The following is a 12,422-nucleotide window of genomic DNA, read 5'->3' on the forward strand; positions in this document are numbered from 1 at the left end:
TTTAGCACACTCTCAGCAAAGCCTGGTGTCCTGCCACGGACAGAACCTGAGGCCTTCGCTGGTTCTCTTAGACCCAGCGTATTTGCATCATCGCATTACATTGAAGTCAGCAGGCAACAAAGGTTGTGACTATCTTAAAATGCTCATGCTCTATTTGGGTGCTTATAAAGCATTTAACCATGATGAAATGTGAGTTTTACTCTTGCAGGCCTTGGGTGGAAGACCATTTGTCCTTCAATTTTACTTTTACTCTAATTATTGTGAAATAGGATTTAAGTGTGGACCATATACTCTGATTCCAGCTAAAAAGATAAGCACATTTGTATTTGTGTGGACAAGCCTGTAGATTTCTAATTGTTGTCTCAACCCAGATAAAAGCAACACTTTTAAATAACAGTTCCCCGCGTGGTGAGATTAAAGATTGTTCTTATTGCTGTTAACAAGGATAATCATGTGTTGATAACGCAGATGAACAGAAAGTATCTCTTTATTGTTGCTTAGAGTTGTGACATTATCTGGTGCCCAGCAGCTTTACTTTGGGGCCATCTGTCAGAAAACTGATAAAGAGACAGCGAACAAGGGAATCAGGAGTTATGTTCCCTGAACCCTATGATGAGAACTTTACAAATGTTTATCCCCATATTTTCTCCTTGGAAAACATTAGTTATGGATAGAATACGTACATTTATACCAAGTTCAGTTGTGGGTTTTTTGTTTTTGTTTTTGAGCTATACATTATATAATTTAGAATCACTCACTCTTTGGTTGTAATAAAATGTAAGCAAGTTGACTTTTAAACTTTTTTGGCATCTTGAGATTGAGAACGGACTGATGTGTCTACTGGACTGCAAGGAAAAAATCAGAAGAAACTAAATCCTGAAATCAATTAGAGCTTGGCATTTTGCATATATATGTTCAAAGGACGTGTGTCCACAATGTACCAGAAAACATCATGCTGGTGCTTCAGTTTCTTCACAGCCCAGTGTACATCCACTGTACAGCCCAGTGTACATCTCAGTGTACAGTCCAGTGTACAGTATAGTGTATGGTCCAGGGTACATTCCAGTATATAGTTACAGTCCAGGGTATATTCCAGTGTACAGTGTATAGTGTACAGTCCAGTGCATATCGCGTGTATAGTGTACATCTCGTGTGCAGTCCAAGGGCACATCTGGTGTACAGTCCAAGTGCAATCTGGCGTATAGTCCAGTGCACATCTGTGCACATCTGGTGTGCAGTCCAGTGTATGTCCAGTGTCCCATCCATCGTACAGCCCAGTGTACACCCAGGGTACGTCGTGTACCATCCAGAGTACATTCCAGTGTACGTCCAGTGTACAGCCCAGTGTACAGCCCAGTGTACGTCCAGTGTACATCCAGTGTGCAGCCTAATGTACAGTCCAGTGTCTGTGCCTGTCTTCTCCATGTTCATAAAATCCTATGAATGGCTTTTACAGTCATTCTTACAAGAAATGTCAAAGAACAAATAGTCAATAGGTTTGAAGAAGGAAGGATAAAAGGAACAAAATTTAAATGAACTGAAAATTGGATTGCTTGACATTGAATTCAGGTCAGTGGTATACCAGAGCTCTCTTGTTCTGGCCCACACGAGCAACATTCAAAACATCAGGCATTTTGCCAGCTGATTGATTGTTAAGCCCTTTAATAGCTTGAAATTGGCCACAGTGGGAATAGTTACACCAGGGAAATCAGCAAGCACTACAAATCAGGGCTTTTGTTTATCAGAGAGTTCATGTTCTAGTGGACAACGGACATTCATGACTATGGTACAAACTCATCCAACATGTGATGGCACTAAAACTCCTAGATGCCAGCGTCTGGCAGTTCACATCCTAAGTATTTCCCCAGTGTGTCCCTTCTCTGTCATCCTACCATCTCTGCCTTAGTTCCTGTCTTTACTGTCTCTGCCCTAGATTATTGCTCTTGCCTCCCAGCAGACTTTACCAGTGGAACAGTGTTATTGTTAAATCTACCACTAGAATAAAGTTTAGTTAAGAACCCTGGCAGTCTGGAATTGAAGAAAAGCAGATAGTTATCTTTGACTATTGGGAAAAATAACGTATAACACTTTCCTATATAAACAGAGCACTTCTGATTGACTCTAAAGTAAGTGGTTTTTGGTTTTTTATGTTTTTTTCTGTTTTGATGTGGGTTTCTACAGATTGAATCTATGACCATAGAACTTACTTTCAAAATAGTTTGGCCAGGGACTTCCCTGATGGTCCAGTGGTTGGGACTTCGCCTTCCAATGCAGGGGGTACAGGTTCGATCCCTGGTTGGGGAGCTAAGATCCCACATGCCTCCCTGCCAAAAAACCAAAACATAAACCAGAAGCAATATTGTAACAAATTCAATAAAGACTTTAAAAATGGTTCACATCCAAAAAAATCTTAAAAAACAAAAAAGTTGGCCAGGGCTAGGTTCCAGTGACAGTAATATGATCACAATGGTATTGACCCCATGACCTTTGACCTCACGATTGTCCTGTTCTAGCCAGCTGATCAAAAGCAATTCGTCAGTGAAAATAGCCACCAGAGGGAATGCTACTGTGGGGAATGATTAGACCCATCTTTGTCTTGACTTTGCCCCGAGCTGAGTCTGGGGAAAGAACTCCTCCAAGTTGCCTCAGCAACGATTCGCTGTCATCCAGCCTGGTGTGAGCACATCCGTAATTAACACTGGTAGATGTGCAGAAACGCAGGAATGCCGCATTATCTTCTAAGCCACATGGCCTCATTAATAAAGTAAAACGTTTGTGAGGCTCAGGCAGGTTTTCTCCCTCTGGGCTGTGGAAGCTCTCTGGCTGTCAGCACAGCACTCAGGGCCAGGAAAGTTCAGAGAATTACTTCAATAATATGACAGCCTCGTCCTTTTAAAATGGAATTCAATGCCGGCTTCCCTCAGAGGCATTCATTGAAATTCCATGCATGAGCCATTCCTGTAGTCACTTAACAATGTCTCTCATGTTTGCCTTGATTTAAAAAAAAAGAAAGAGAGAAAGAAAACCGACTTTGTAGTTGCGATAACATGGATCTGGATGGTCTAATTACATGAAGAGGCCCCGAGCCTGCAGTAATAGGATGGTTCATCTGATGTGTACGGCCATTAGAAACTGACCCACGCGTGGACGTTCAAGGGGGACAGTAAAGAGGCTTTTAAGAATTACACTCTGTGCAGTAGGAAAGCTAATGAGCAAAAGACCAAGTAGGAAGAAAAACTACTGCTTCAGGAAGTGTAGTTCCATTTACGGCCTGTGACAGCTGTCCTCAAGTTCATATGGATGACTGGGCTTCCCTCTATTCCCATGCAGCCCCCCCCATGGCTCATTCTGCATCTTGTTTTTCAGGAATGAAACCACTGAATAATAAACGGTGAGGAAGAGAAAGGGGATGGATGCAGAGTCTGCCAGTAAATAAGATGCAGGCAGACACACAAAGATGAAAGAAGTCATAATGGGCTTCAAGAGCCCCCAAAAAAGCAATTTTTTATACTTCTCTTTTTGACTTTTTTATGCTATTTTACTTCATATATTAAGAAGAAAACAGTATCTTATTATGATGTCCAGGCTAGATATTTTTATCCTAGATCTTAATTTTTGGACACGTTTGAAAACAAGTGTCTTCGGATGCAGTCTGTACGGCTTTCTTGTTTTAAAAGTCCTACGTGGCATTTCAGGTCACATAATTTGGGAGGTTGACGTAGAGGCAAAATGCTTCAAAAGATACACACCTTGCTTTTCAAAGTGGACCCCCCTTCACCTACACTGTCACACCAGGGAGTCAGCACCTAGGAGTAAGAGTGGGACAGTGTCTGTAAAGGCCAGTGAAATCAGATGCCTCCTTAGTCCCAGAGGACACCCTGGTTCTGGGAGGCCTCAACGTCAGTGGAACTGTCGAGGGCATCTTCCATTCTACCTGAGGTGGGCGAGGGGCTATCGGTACCCCAGATCCACTTTCTGAAGCATAAGGTGGTGGTTCCTCTTTCAGGAAACCATAGCAATATCGTGATACCATAGGATACATCTGTTCCCCCAGTCAAGCCTACTTTGAGCACCAAGGTGCTGTAGGTAGATGAGGCCAGAAAGGACCCCTGTCTTAAAGACAGTGCCTTCATAATGAAGTAAAACTGGGGAACAGATCCGTAGTATTCACAGAATTAGAACACTGATGAGAGCAGTCTGTAGACTCCGAAAGTACAGCCGCCTCTAAGTGCCCTGGGGGATTTTGATTTCTCTGACATCCTAGGCTGTTTCGCAGAGTTTCTGTGTATCGTCCCTCTCTTACCCACTTTTATCTTTCAGATACTACAGATACTATTTTTGTTTCCAAAGGTCAAGTGACTTTCCTGGGGGCAGCAAGTTGCCTGGTGCAAATAACAGAACTGATGTTACACTGAATGTGCAAATAAGTTATTTTTACCTTATATTTTGAGAAAACAATCCAGAGTAAATATACCGAGTCTTCAAAGACTGTGAGGAGAAGCGTTATTTGAACCAGTCTTAGTAATTGAAAACTGTAGTTTCCACTGATTAGAAACTAATTAAGTAAATGAAGGGACTAGAATCCATTTGACCCTACTCCAACCTGACTGCCTGTCTAGTGTCCAAGTATCTGAGTAACAAACCTTTAAAATGTTATTACGTGGTCTGAGTTGATTTTGTCGGGCAATTATGCTTTACCTTTTTTTTTTTTTCCTTTGATATCAGCAAGATCTTGTTCAACAGACTATGGATCATAACTCTTGTCCTCTTTACTTAATTAACTATTGAGAAAACAATTAATGCAATGAATAGCCATTGAGTACCTGCCATGCTAAGGGGATTTATGTTAAGCTATGAAAGTTGGAAGAATGTATTAATACTACATTTAGGGAGTACTACAATTTAGGGAGTAAAAGCAGGGATGCCCAAGTGAGAAAACCACAACTTAATTTCTAGCTTTCCCTCCTACTAGCTGTCTGACCCTGACAATGTCTACATCTAAGTCACAGTTGTCTCTTTTGCAAAAGGAGTTTAATAACACTGACTGCCTCCCGGGATTCTTGTGACAATAAAGTAAAAGTGCTTAATTTACTGCTTGGATCGGAGAAAGTGATCAACAATTATAGCTTGTTAGCTCCTTTAAAATGGAAAATCCTTAAAGAAGATGAAAGTTTAGAGGAATTGATAGGAAACCAAGACACCGAACTGGGCAGATATTAGGCAGTGGTGTGTGCAATGCATGAACTATAAAAATTCGGCAAAGGGACAAGCCAGCCCTGGATAAGCATTTTTTTTCTTTTTCATAGTCTTCACCAGCCATGCCACAACTGAACTACTGTAATTCCATCTCAATACCATGTACAAAGAACAGAATTTGAATTCAGAATCAGCTAGCTGGTTCCTTAGAAACCTGGAGAAATGCATGTATGTTGGTTCATCCAAGATAAGTCATATTTTCTGTTAAGCAGATTATTAACTTTAATCATTTGAAAAGGCATTCTACCATATTAAGAATACTTAATAAACCCAACAGGAAAATTACACTGCTTGGGTGGGTTTGGGGAGGTGATGAGAACTGTCTAGCTTCTCAATTACTTTGCTCTGTAGCTATTTGCCCTCCTAACTACACCCTTCCTCATCGTCAACCTTTATAACCAACAACAACCAGGGAATCAAAACCCTGAAAATACAGGTTACGGCTTTGTCATCCATTCATTTCCAAAATGTTGGCTCTGTAACAGTGTATTCAAATAAGAGTTAAAATAATGTCAGTCACAATCATGCAATTTATAATTCCTAAATTGTAATCCCAATTAACATTCTGATTTTTCGTAAATATGCTACATCCAGCGAAATGTTTCCTTGACAGAATATTAATGAATTATCCTCTGACTACAAACAGTATTCAATAACTGCTGTATTTTAGTCAAAACAATATTAAATTTTCAGATTTGTAAGCTCCAGACATTTTAAATGGTATAACTCCTCCGTCTTAGTAGAGGGCACTCATTTATTTGCTAGGAGGCATTTGTCCTTTCCTAACCTTTTTACCTTCAGAAAATAAATGATGCATGTGACTTGAAAACTGAATTAATCTCAACTGAAAAACGAATAATAAAAATAGCTAATGTCTTTATGATCACCATAGCAAGCCTACAGGGAAGTTACTTTTGCTATTTCTGTTTTGTCAGATGCATTCTATCTACTAATCCTCAATAAATGTGAAAAACTGATCATTTCACAGCTAAGAATTGACAAACTGGAACACATTTCTCATTTGAATAGATGAGATAAGCAGGTTGCCACCAGCCAGCGTTGCCACCTCTGCCTTCAGGCGAGCTGTGTCCCCGGTAGACCCTGTTAGTTCGTGCTTAGGTCACTGCTATCACATTTCTATTTGTCTATTCCTGGACCGGAGCTCAGATTCACATTCCAAATAGCCTCCTGTCTCAAGGACCATTCTGCTGCCTACCTTCTGTAGCATCATGTAAAGAAAAGGAGCCCTCCAATTAAACCATTCCAGGTGTACATTTCTTGCCTGGAGAGCGCACTGAGAAATGAATGGGGTTCATGAATATAAATTGGGCTTTCCTTACACTTAAGTTTTCATTTGGAAATTGTATGGCATGATTCGCTCCCCACATAAATCTTTATTTGCCTTAAGTGTGTTTACTGTGGGAATCCCAGTGCACAGCTGGTAGCCCATTGCTATGCATGACTGACTATTAAAGTTCACAAATCATCAGGCAGAGGGGGCTTGGGGAGGGCGACATCGCAGTGTCCCTGCATCTGTGTGCTCAGCAAAGATGAATCACACCCTCCCAGGCCGTGCACCTTTACTGGGACGAGGCCACCCAACCTCACTCTTTTTCTCTCCTTGAATATTTGACAGTTGCTTCCCCTTTCTACCAAGACATTCTGTTTTCTGTATGTCTTAACAGCTCTGTTATCATCAGACTTATTTTTCCTTTCACCCCAATTTTGGTTTATAGAGCTGATGTAATAAATGAATCTTTCATAGGCCACCTCAATTTATTTTTGAACAGACTCTGTGAAACAGAGTCATTTTGAAGATGACTCGGTGAAAGGATGGAACGATTCAATAAGCAAATACATCATCTTTAGATGCAAGGCCACTGGACCTCTCCTGCCCTCCCCTCTCCCCTCCTTTCCTCTCCTCTTTGTTTACATAATAGCCGTGTGTATTCTGCAACAGGACCATTGAGGCCAACTGGGCTTTCACCAGAAGACCAAATATAAGTCAGACTCTTAGAAGACATTTCTCTCATTTTCAACCTGTACTTTGAATCTTCAGCCAGAAATAAGGCACCATTACACAGACTTGGAAGTGTGTTCATATTGCCTGCTCTTGTTATATAACTAGGAAATGGTAAGGAAGGCTGTGGTCATAAATTTTCTATAGTCATGCCAAGTTATTTTTTTAACATATACAACAATTCATATGACAGTGAATTTGACGTGGCTAGGAGTAATGTCATAATAATAGTAAAACAGCAACAGAATTTTTTTAGGGCCAACGGGTATATGAATAAGAGTGGTAGATCTAGACAATGGGAAATCATAGAAAACAGTTTTTTACAATTAATGTTTAATTTCTCCCTGCATATGAGGCATTCTGGGAGGTAGTAAGGGCCATGACATGGCCTAAAGTCACATTTCTTGTCCCCCAAGTCTGATGATTTTTCCATACTGTATAAACTGCCGCAAAGCATATGTAAGGGAGGCTTTGACTGTGTTACCCCAGCACAATGTAACTGGAGGAAAGGTGGTCAGGACCCTCACTTATATTCTTAATATGTGGTGTCTTTGCGAGAATGCAGAATAACCTAGTAAGGAAAACCATTATGACGGTGGAGTAGGGAGAGTAATGTGAACGTGAAAAAAATGGGACACATAAAGGAGGTCAAAGGATGACTTTCGAGATTACACACCTGCTCCACTTACCAATCAGTGCAGGCACAGTCCAGGCCTCCCAACTCGGCTCATCCCCAAGCTTGCTCTCTCAGGTGTTCCAAACTGACCACACCTTATTTCCATCTCCTTAGATGAATAGAGTTTAACTCAGTGACTATCTGCAAGACACGTTTCCACAGTATTTCTAAGATGAGTGAAAACATTTTTTCAGAGCAAAAGAGAGCCAAGTACTGTCTGTTTAAAATTACATTATAGGGCTTCCCTGGTGGCGCAGTGGTTGAGAATCTGCCTGCCTTTGCAGGGGACACGGGTTCGAGCCCTGGTCTGGGAAGATCCCACATGCCGCGGAGCAGCTAGGCCCGTGAGCCACAACTACTGAGCCTGCGTGTCTGGAGCCTGTGCTCCGCAACAAGAGAGGCCGCGATAGTTAGAGGCCCGCGCACCGCGATGAAGAGTGGCCCCCACTTGCCGCAACTAGAGAAAGCCCTTGCACAGAAACGAAGACCCAACCCAGCCAAAAATAAATAAATAAATAAATAAAAATAAAAAAATAATAAAGGAATTCCCTTTAAAAAAATTTAAAATTACATTATAGTCTTTATGTAATTTTACCCTTTCTCAGTTAAAACTCTCACATGCACTCAAAACGAGGTCTATTTATAAGCAATGTGGATTGATTAGGAATCTTTTACCCTTTGTTTCAATTTTTAAAATCTGGTTGTAAAACAGTGTCTGCGTTAAGAAAATCTAGGATTGTAAAGACTTTCTCGCAGGGAATTATATTAAGACAGCAGTTCCACTGATTTCCAGACACTCAGTACAGTTAATAGTCTGAGCTCTGGAAGGACCTTATTTTACAGCATGACGTAAATCTGTCTTATTTCTCTATCACCATGTCATTTTCACCTACATTACAACTTTCTTCCCAATATTTGTAAGAACAGTTCACAGCCTTCATTCAAGAATGCATTTTAAACCACATCTTGTAGTAGGGATTAAGATAATTAGAATAAATCCTGGTCCACTTAAAAAAGAAGGAAAAGAAAACCTACCAACTGACCCATCCAGCAGGTCATAAACACATACCTTCTTTACATGTTGTACTCTGCATTATCTATGATATGTACATGATCCCTCATGGGAGTGTTTTGCCAGAACGTTTTCTTGGGAGCTAGTGGTAGCACAGAATAAAAGCATGACACACCTGCTGTTGTTACCTTTTGTCTAAGTCAATGAACGTTGAATTATGTAGAGTAGGGAGTCATTTTGTTCACTAGGGTATGGAAAACAGAATGCATCCTAAGTTAACAGGCTGTTTGGTGATCTCTGTGTGAAGTGAGGTGATGCAGAAAAGCGAGAGGGTAAGAGAATGAATCAAATTAATTAGGAAAAAACTTGATAATGTGTGACTTCTCCAAATATCATTGAAACCAAAGCAAAAGATAGATCTGAAAGGTTTAATTTACAGCAGTCAACCGATGTCAATACAGGTTCCGGTCTTTGCATCATGAAGAATTTACCACTGTCACAACCTGCTGATTGGACCACTCTTAAGGATGGAAGTATCAGTGAATTTTTTGGAGTCATACCCTTGTCCGCCCTAAGAAGCAAAACATGCGTTATTAGGAAATACACACTCCTGATACAGAGATTGAAAGGTCTGCAGGTTGCCTGGTGAAGAAGTGCTCTCATCCCATACAATATCATCATTGTTCTTCTTGGTACAACCAGTTCAAATGGTGTTCTTTCTTCACAGGTTACCAGCCGCTCTTGTCTGGTCAACAGGGGTTCCAAGGCCTCGTGGGGGTACAGCAGCCGCCTCAGAGTCAGGGCATGATGAGCAGCCACCAGGGAACTCCAGTGCAAAGCGTGATGCTCTCCTACCCAACCGTGTCTAATTATCAGGTGCATATCCGTAACTTGGAAAATCGTGTTTTATAAAGCAGCACTTGCCTAAGTACAAGCTGTGGGTATGTCCCCACATCGGCTGGTTGGCTGGGTGGTAGGTGCTAGGCCCAGCCAGTGCTGACGGCTGATTTTGAGTCAAGATTATAATAGACAAGCAGAAAATGGGAAATGTATACTTCTGTAGCTACTGTGGCTTTTGAATGCCCTGCTAAGTGTGATTCCATACAGACTTTGTATTCATGGAAGAAAATTCTTTAAAGTTCTATTCATGAAGACCTTCGGGCATTCTGTTGAAATTGTACTTACTGGGAGAAAGTCCTCACAGCAAATTTTCATTTGTTTTTGGTCACACTCAAAGAAACTTCATTTCACCACAAATTTATCTTATAAGGGATTTTAAAATGGCATCTCAAGATTCATTTAAAGGGCATTTATTGGACCTGACAGCTGCATTTTCCAGACTAAACCCACACTGGGTATTTAAAAAGTGTCATGCCCCCTTCTGTAATGTATATCCTGAAATACCCTGGCAGGGGGCAGGGGGTAGTGAAGGGTTGGTGAAACACTTTAATCATTAAATTTAGCTGCATCAGGTACTTCTGGCCCTGGAGAACTTATCCTCGGTCCTCCTGCCCTGACAATCCTTGTTCACACTGCATCAGTTTCTACCTCCAACTGGATAGGAGATGTTCTCTGAAGCTGCAGGTTGAGAGTGAGCTGGTGTTCCTGGGACAGAATCCCCTTTTACTATCGATGGCTCCAGACCACTTTGCGTAAAACCGGAATGGGAGCATGGCTTTTCAAAACTGAGAGAAATCCAGAGTGGGAGGTCCAGATGGCAGTCCCTGGAGGGCCAGGAGAGAGGAAGGAAGGAGGCTCAGAACTAACATCTCCTGAGCATGTACTTCTAGCCAGATGTGTCCCAAGAGCTGTACACCCCAGCAGTCCTTTCAGGGGCACTTTGAAGGAGGTTACATTATGCAGATGGACTCAGAGAAACAGAGAGGTTAAGTGACTTGCCCAATGTGAAACAGCTGATAAAAGGGAGAGCTGGGATTCCAACCTAAAAGCATGACTGTTTTTGATGACACCACTGTAGCTCATGGGACACCCCAAAATAACCTCTTCATACAGGCTTCTGTCTTGTGTCTTCCTACAGGTGCCAATGACCCAGGGTTCTCAAGGACTGCCTCAGCAGTCATACCAACAGCCAATCATGCTACCTAACCAGGCAGGCCAAGGGTCCCTCCCAGCCACTGGAATGCCTGTGTACTGTAACGTCACACCGCCGACCCCTCAGAACAACCTTAGGCTGATGGGCCCTCACTGTCCCTCCAGCACTGTCCCCGTGATGTCAGCCAGCTGCAGGACCAACTGTGCCAGTATGAGCAATGCTGGGTGGCAGGTCAAGTTCTGAGCACTCTGGCCATGGTACATGTCTTCAGATACTACTCATGGCCTTTAAGGGAGGAAGAGCAAGGTGCGAAAACTCACTGAGGACTTAAGTATTCACTCAACACCCAAATGACTGCTGCTGGTATTCTGTAAAAAACAAAACAAACAAAAAAAAAAAAACAAAGACTAATCCACACATTAGCTGGTTAATGGTGCATATTTCCGTCATGTCTGCTAGGTATGCCTTTCTAGCTTAGCTAGTGACATGAATTCATCAAGGTAAGATTTTCTCCTACCACTGAATACCACTGTGTAGATGATAATATCCCTAATTTGGATTATTAGTTTTGTACTTTGTGTTGACTTTGTGATGCTAAAAGTATTTAAAAATTATATACTGAAATCACATTGTACCAAAGCTGTAATGGAAAAGAACTGATGAATGGAAGGAATAATTTATATACACTATAGAGTTTTCTTTTTTTAATGGATATATACTGTATTGTAGTGTTTAATCAAAATAAAACTATTTGACCTTATGGAGGAAGGTCATGTTTTTACCACCAGTTTCCTTCACTCTCTGTTCCAATATATGTTGGCTTATGTGTCACTGTTATCCCTTTTGAGCACTATTTCATGAATAATGCACAGAAAAGATGTTCCAGGTGTTTGTAGATGAACTGGCATCACCTTGGTAGACAAACACTGAACCAACTGTAGTTTCTTGTCACGAATACTGCAGGGGTCCTGAAAATCAGGTAACATTCATCTCATCTGTTCACTGACTTCACATTTTTGAAATGTGTACCTTGCTTTTAGTTTTAGGCCCATTGAATGCATGTAGCTATATACTTCACCAACTAGGAAAACCTGAGTATCCTTGGTAACAACAGCTCTACACCAAACTCTATACCAAACCCTGATCCACCTCCATTCAAATTCCATCACCTACCTGGAAAACGAGATACCTCTGCTTAGAGGGAGATTAAAAGAGGCACAGTCTAATTTATACTGGGTCACACAATGTAACGTACCACTAATACTGACAGTAGGTCAGTATCTCAAAGGTGCTGTTTGTCCTAATAATTGAAAACAAGGCAAAATATTGCAATTTGTTTACAAATACTCAGAACATTCACACACAAAAAAAGAAAGAAAATTAGAAGAAGGCTGTTCCTGTCTAA

At 41.3% G+C, this 12,422-nt stretch overlaps 1 protein-coding gene across 25 annotated transcripts in view; it reads left to right on the top strand.

Moving 5' to 3' along the window:
* Positions 1 to 11,422, top strand: part of ARPP21 (cAMP regulated phosphoprotein 21) — a 181,296-nt gene extending 169,874 nt beyond the window's left edge. For all 25 annotated transcript variants that reach the window (XM_067753689.1, XM_067753692.1, XM_067753687.1 and 22 more), the window contains 2 exons: positions 9,692 to 9,840; positions 11,003 to 11,422. In XM_067753689.1, the coding sequence (XP_067609790.1) occupies positions 9,692 to 9,840; positions 11,003 to 11,260 (407 nt within the window). In that variant the 3' untranslated portion in view covers positions 11,261 to 11,422. The remainder of the gene's footprint in view (positions 1 to 9,691; positions 9,841 to 11,002) is intronic.
* The last annotated feature ends 1,000 nt before the right edge of the window (positions 11,423 to 12,422 follow it).

This window comes from Pseudorca crassidens, chromosome 10 (assembly GCF_039906515.1).
Source record: "Pseudorca crassidens isolate mPseCra1 chromosome 10, mPseCra1.hap1, whole genome shotgun sequence".
NCBI classification, from domain to species: Eukaryota; Metazoa; Chordata; class Mammalia; order Artiodactyla; family Delphinidae; genus Pseudorca; species Pseudorca crassidens.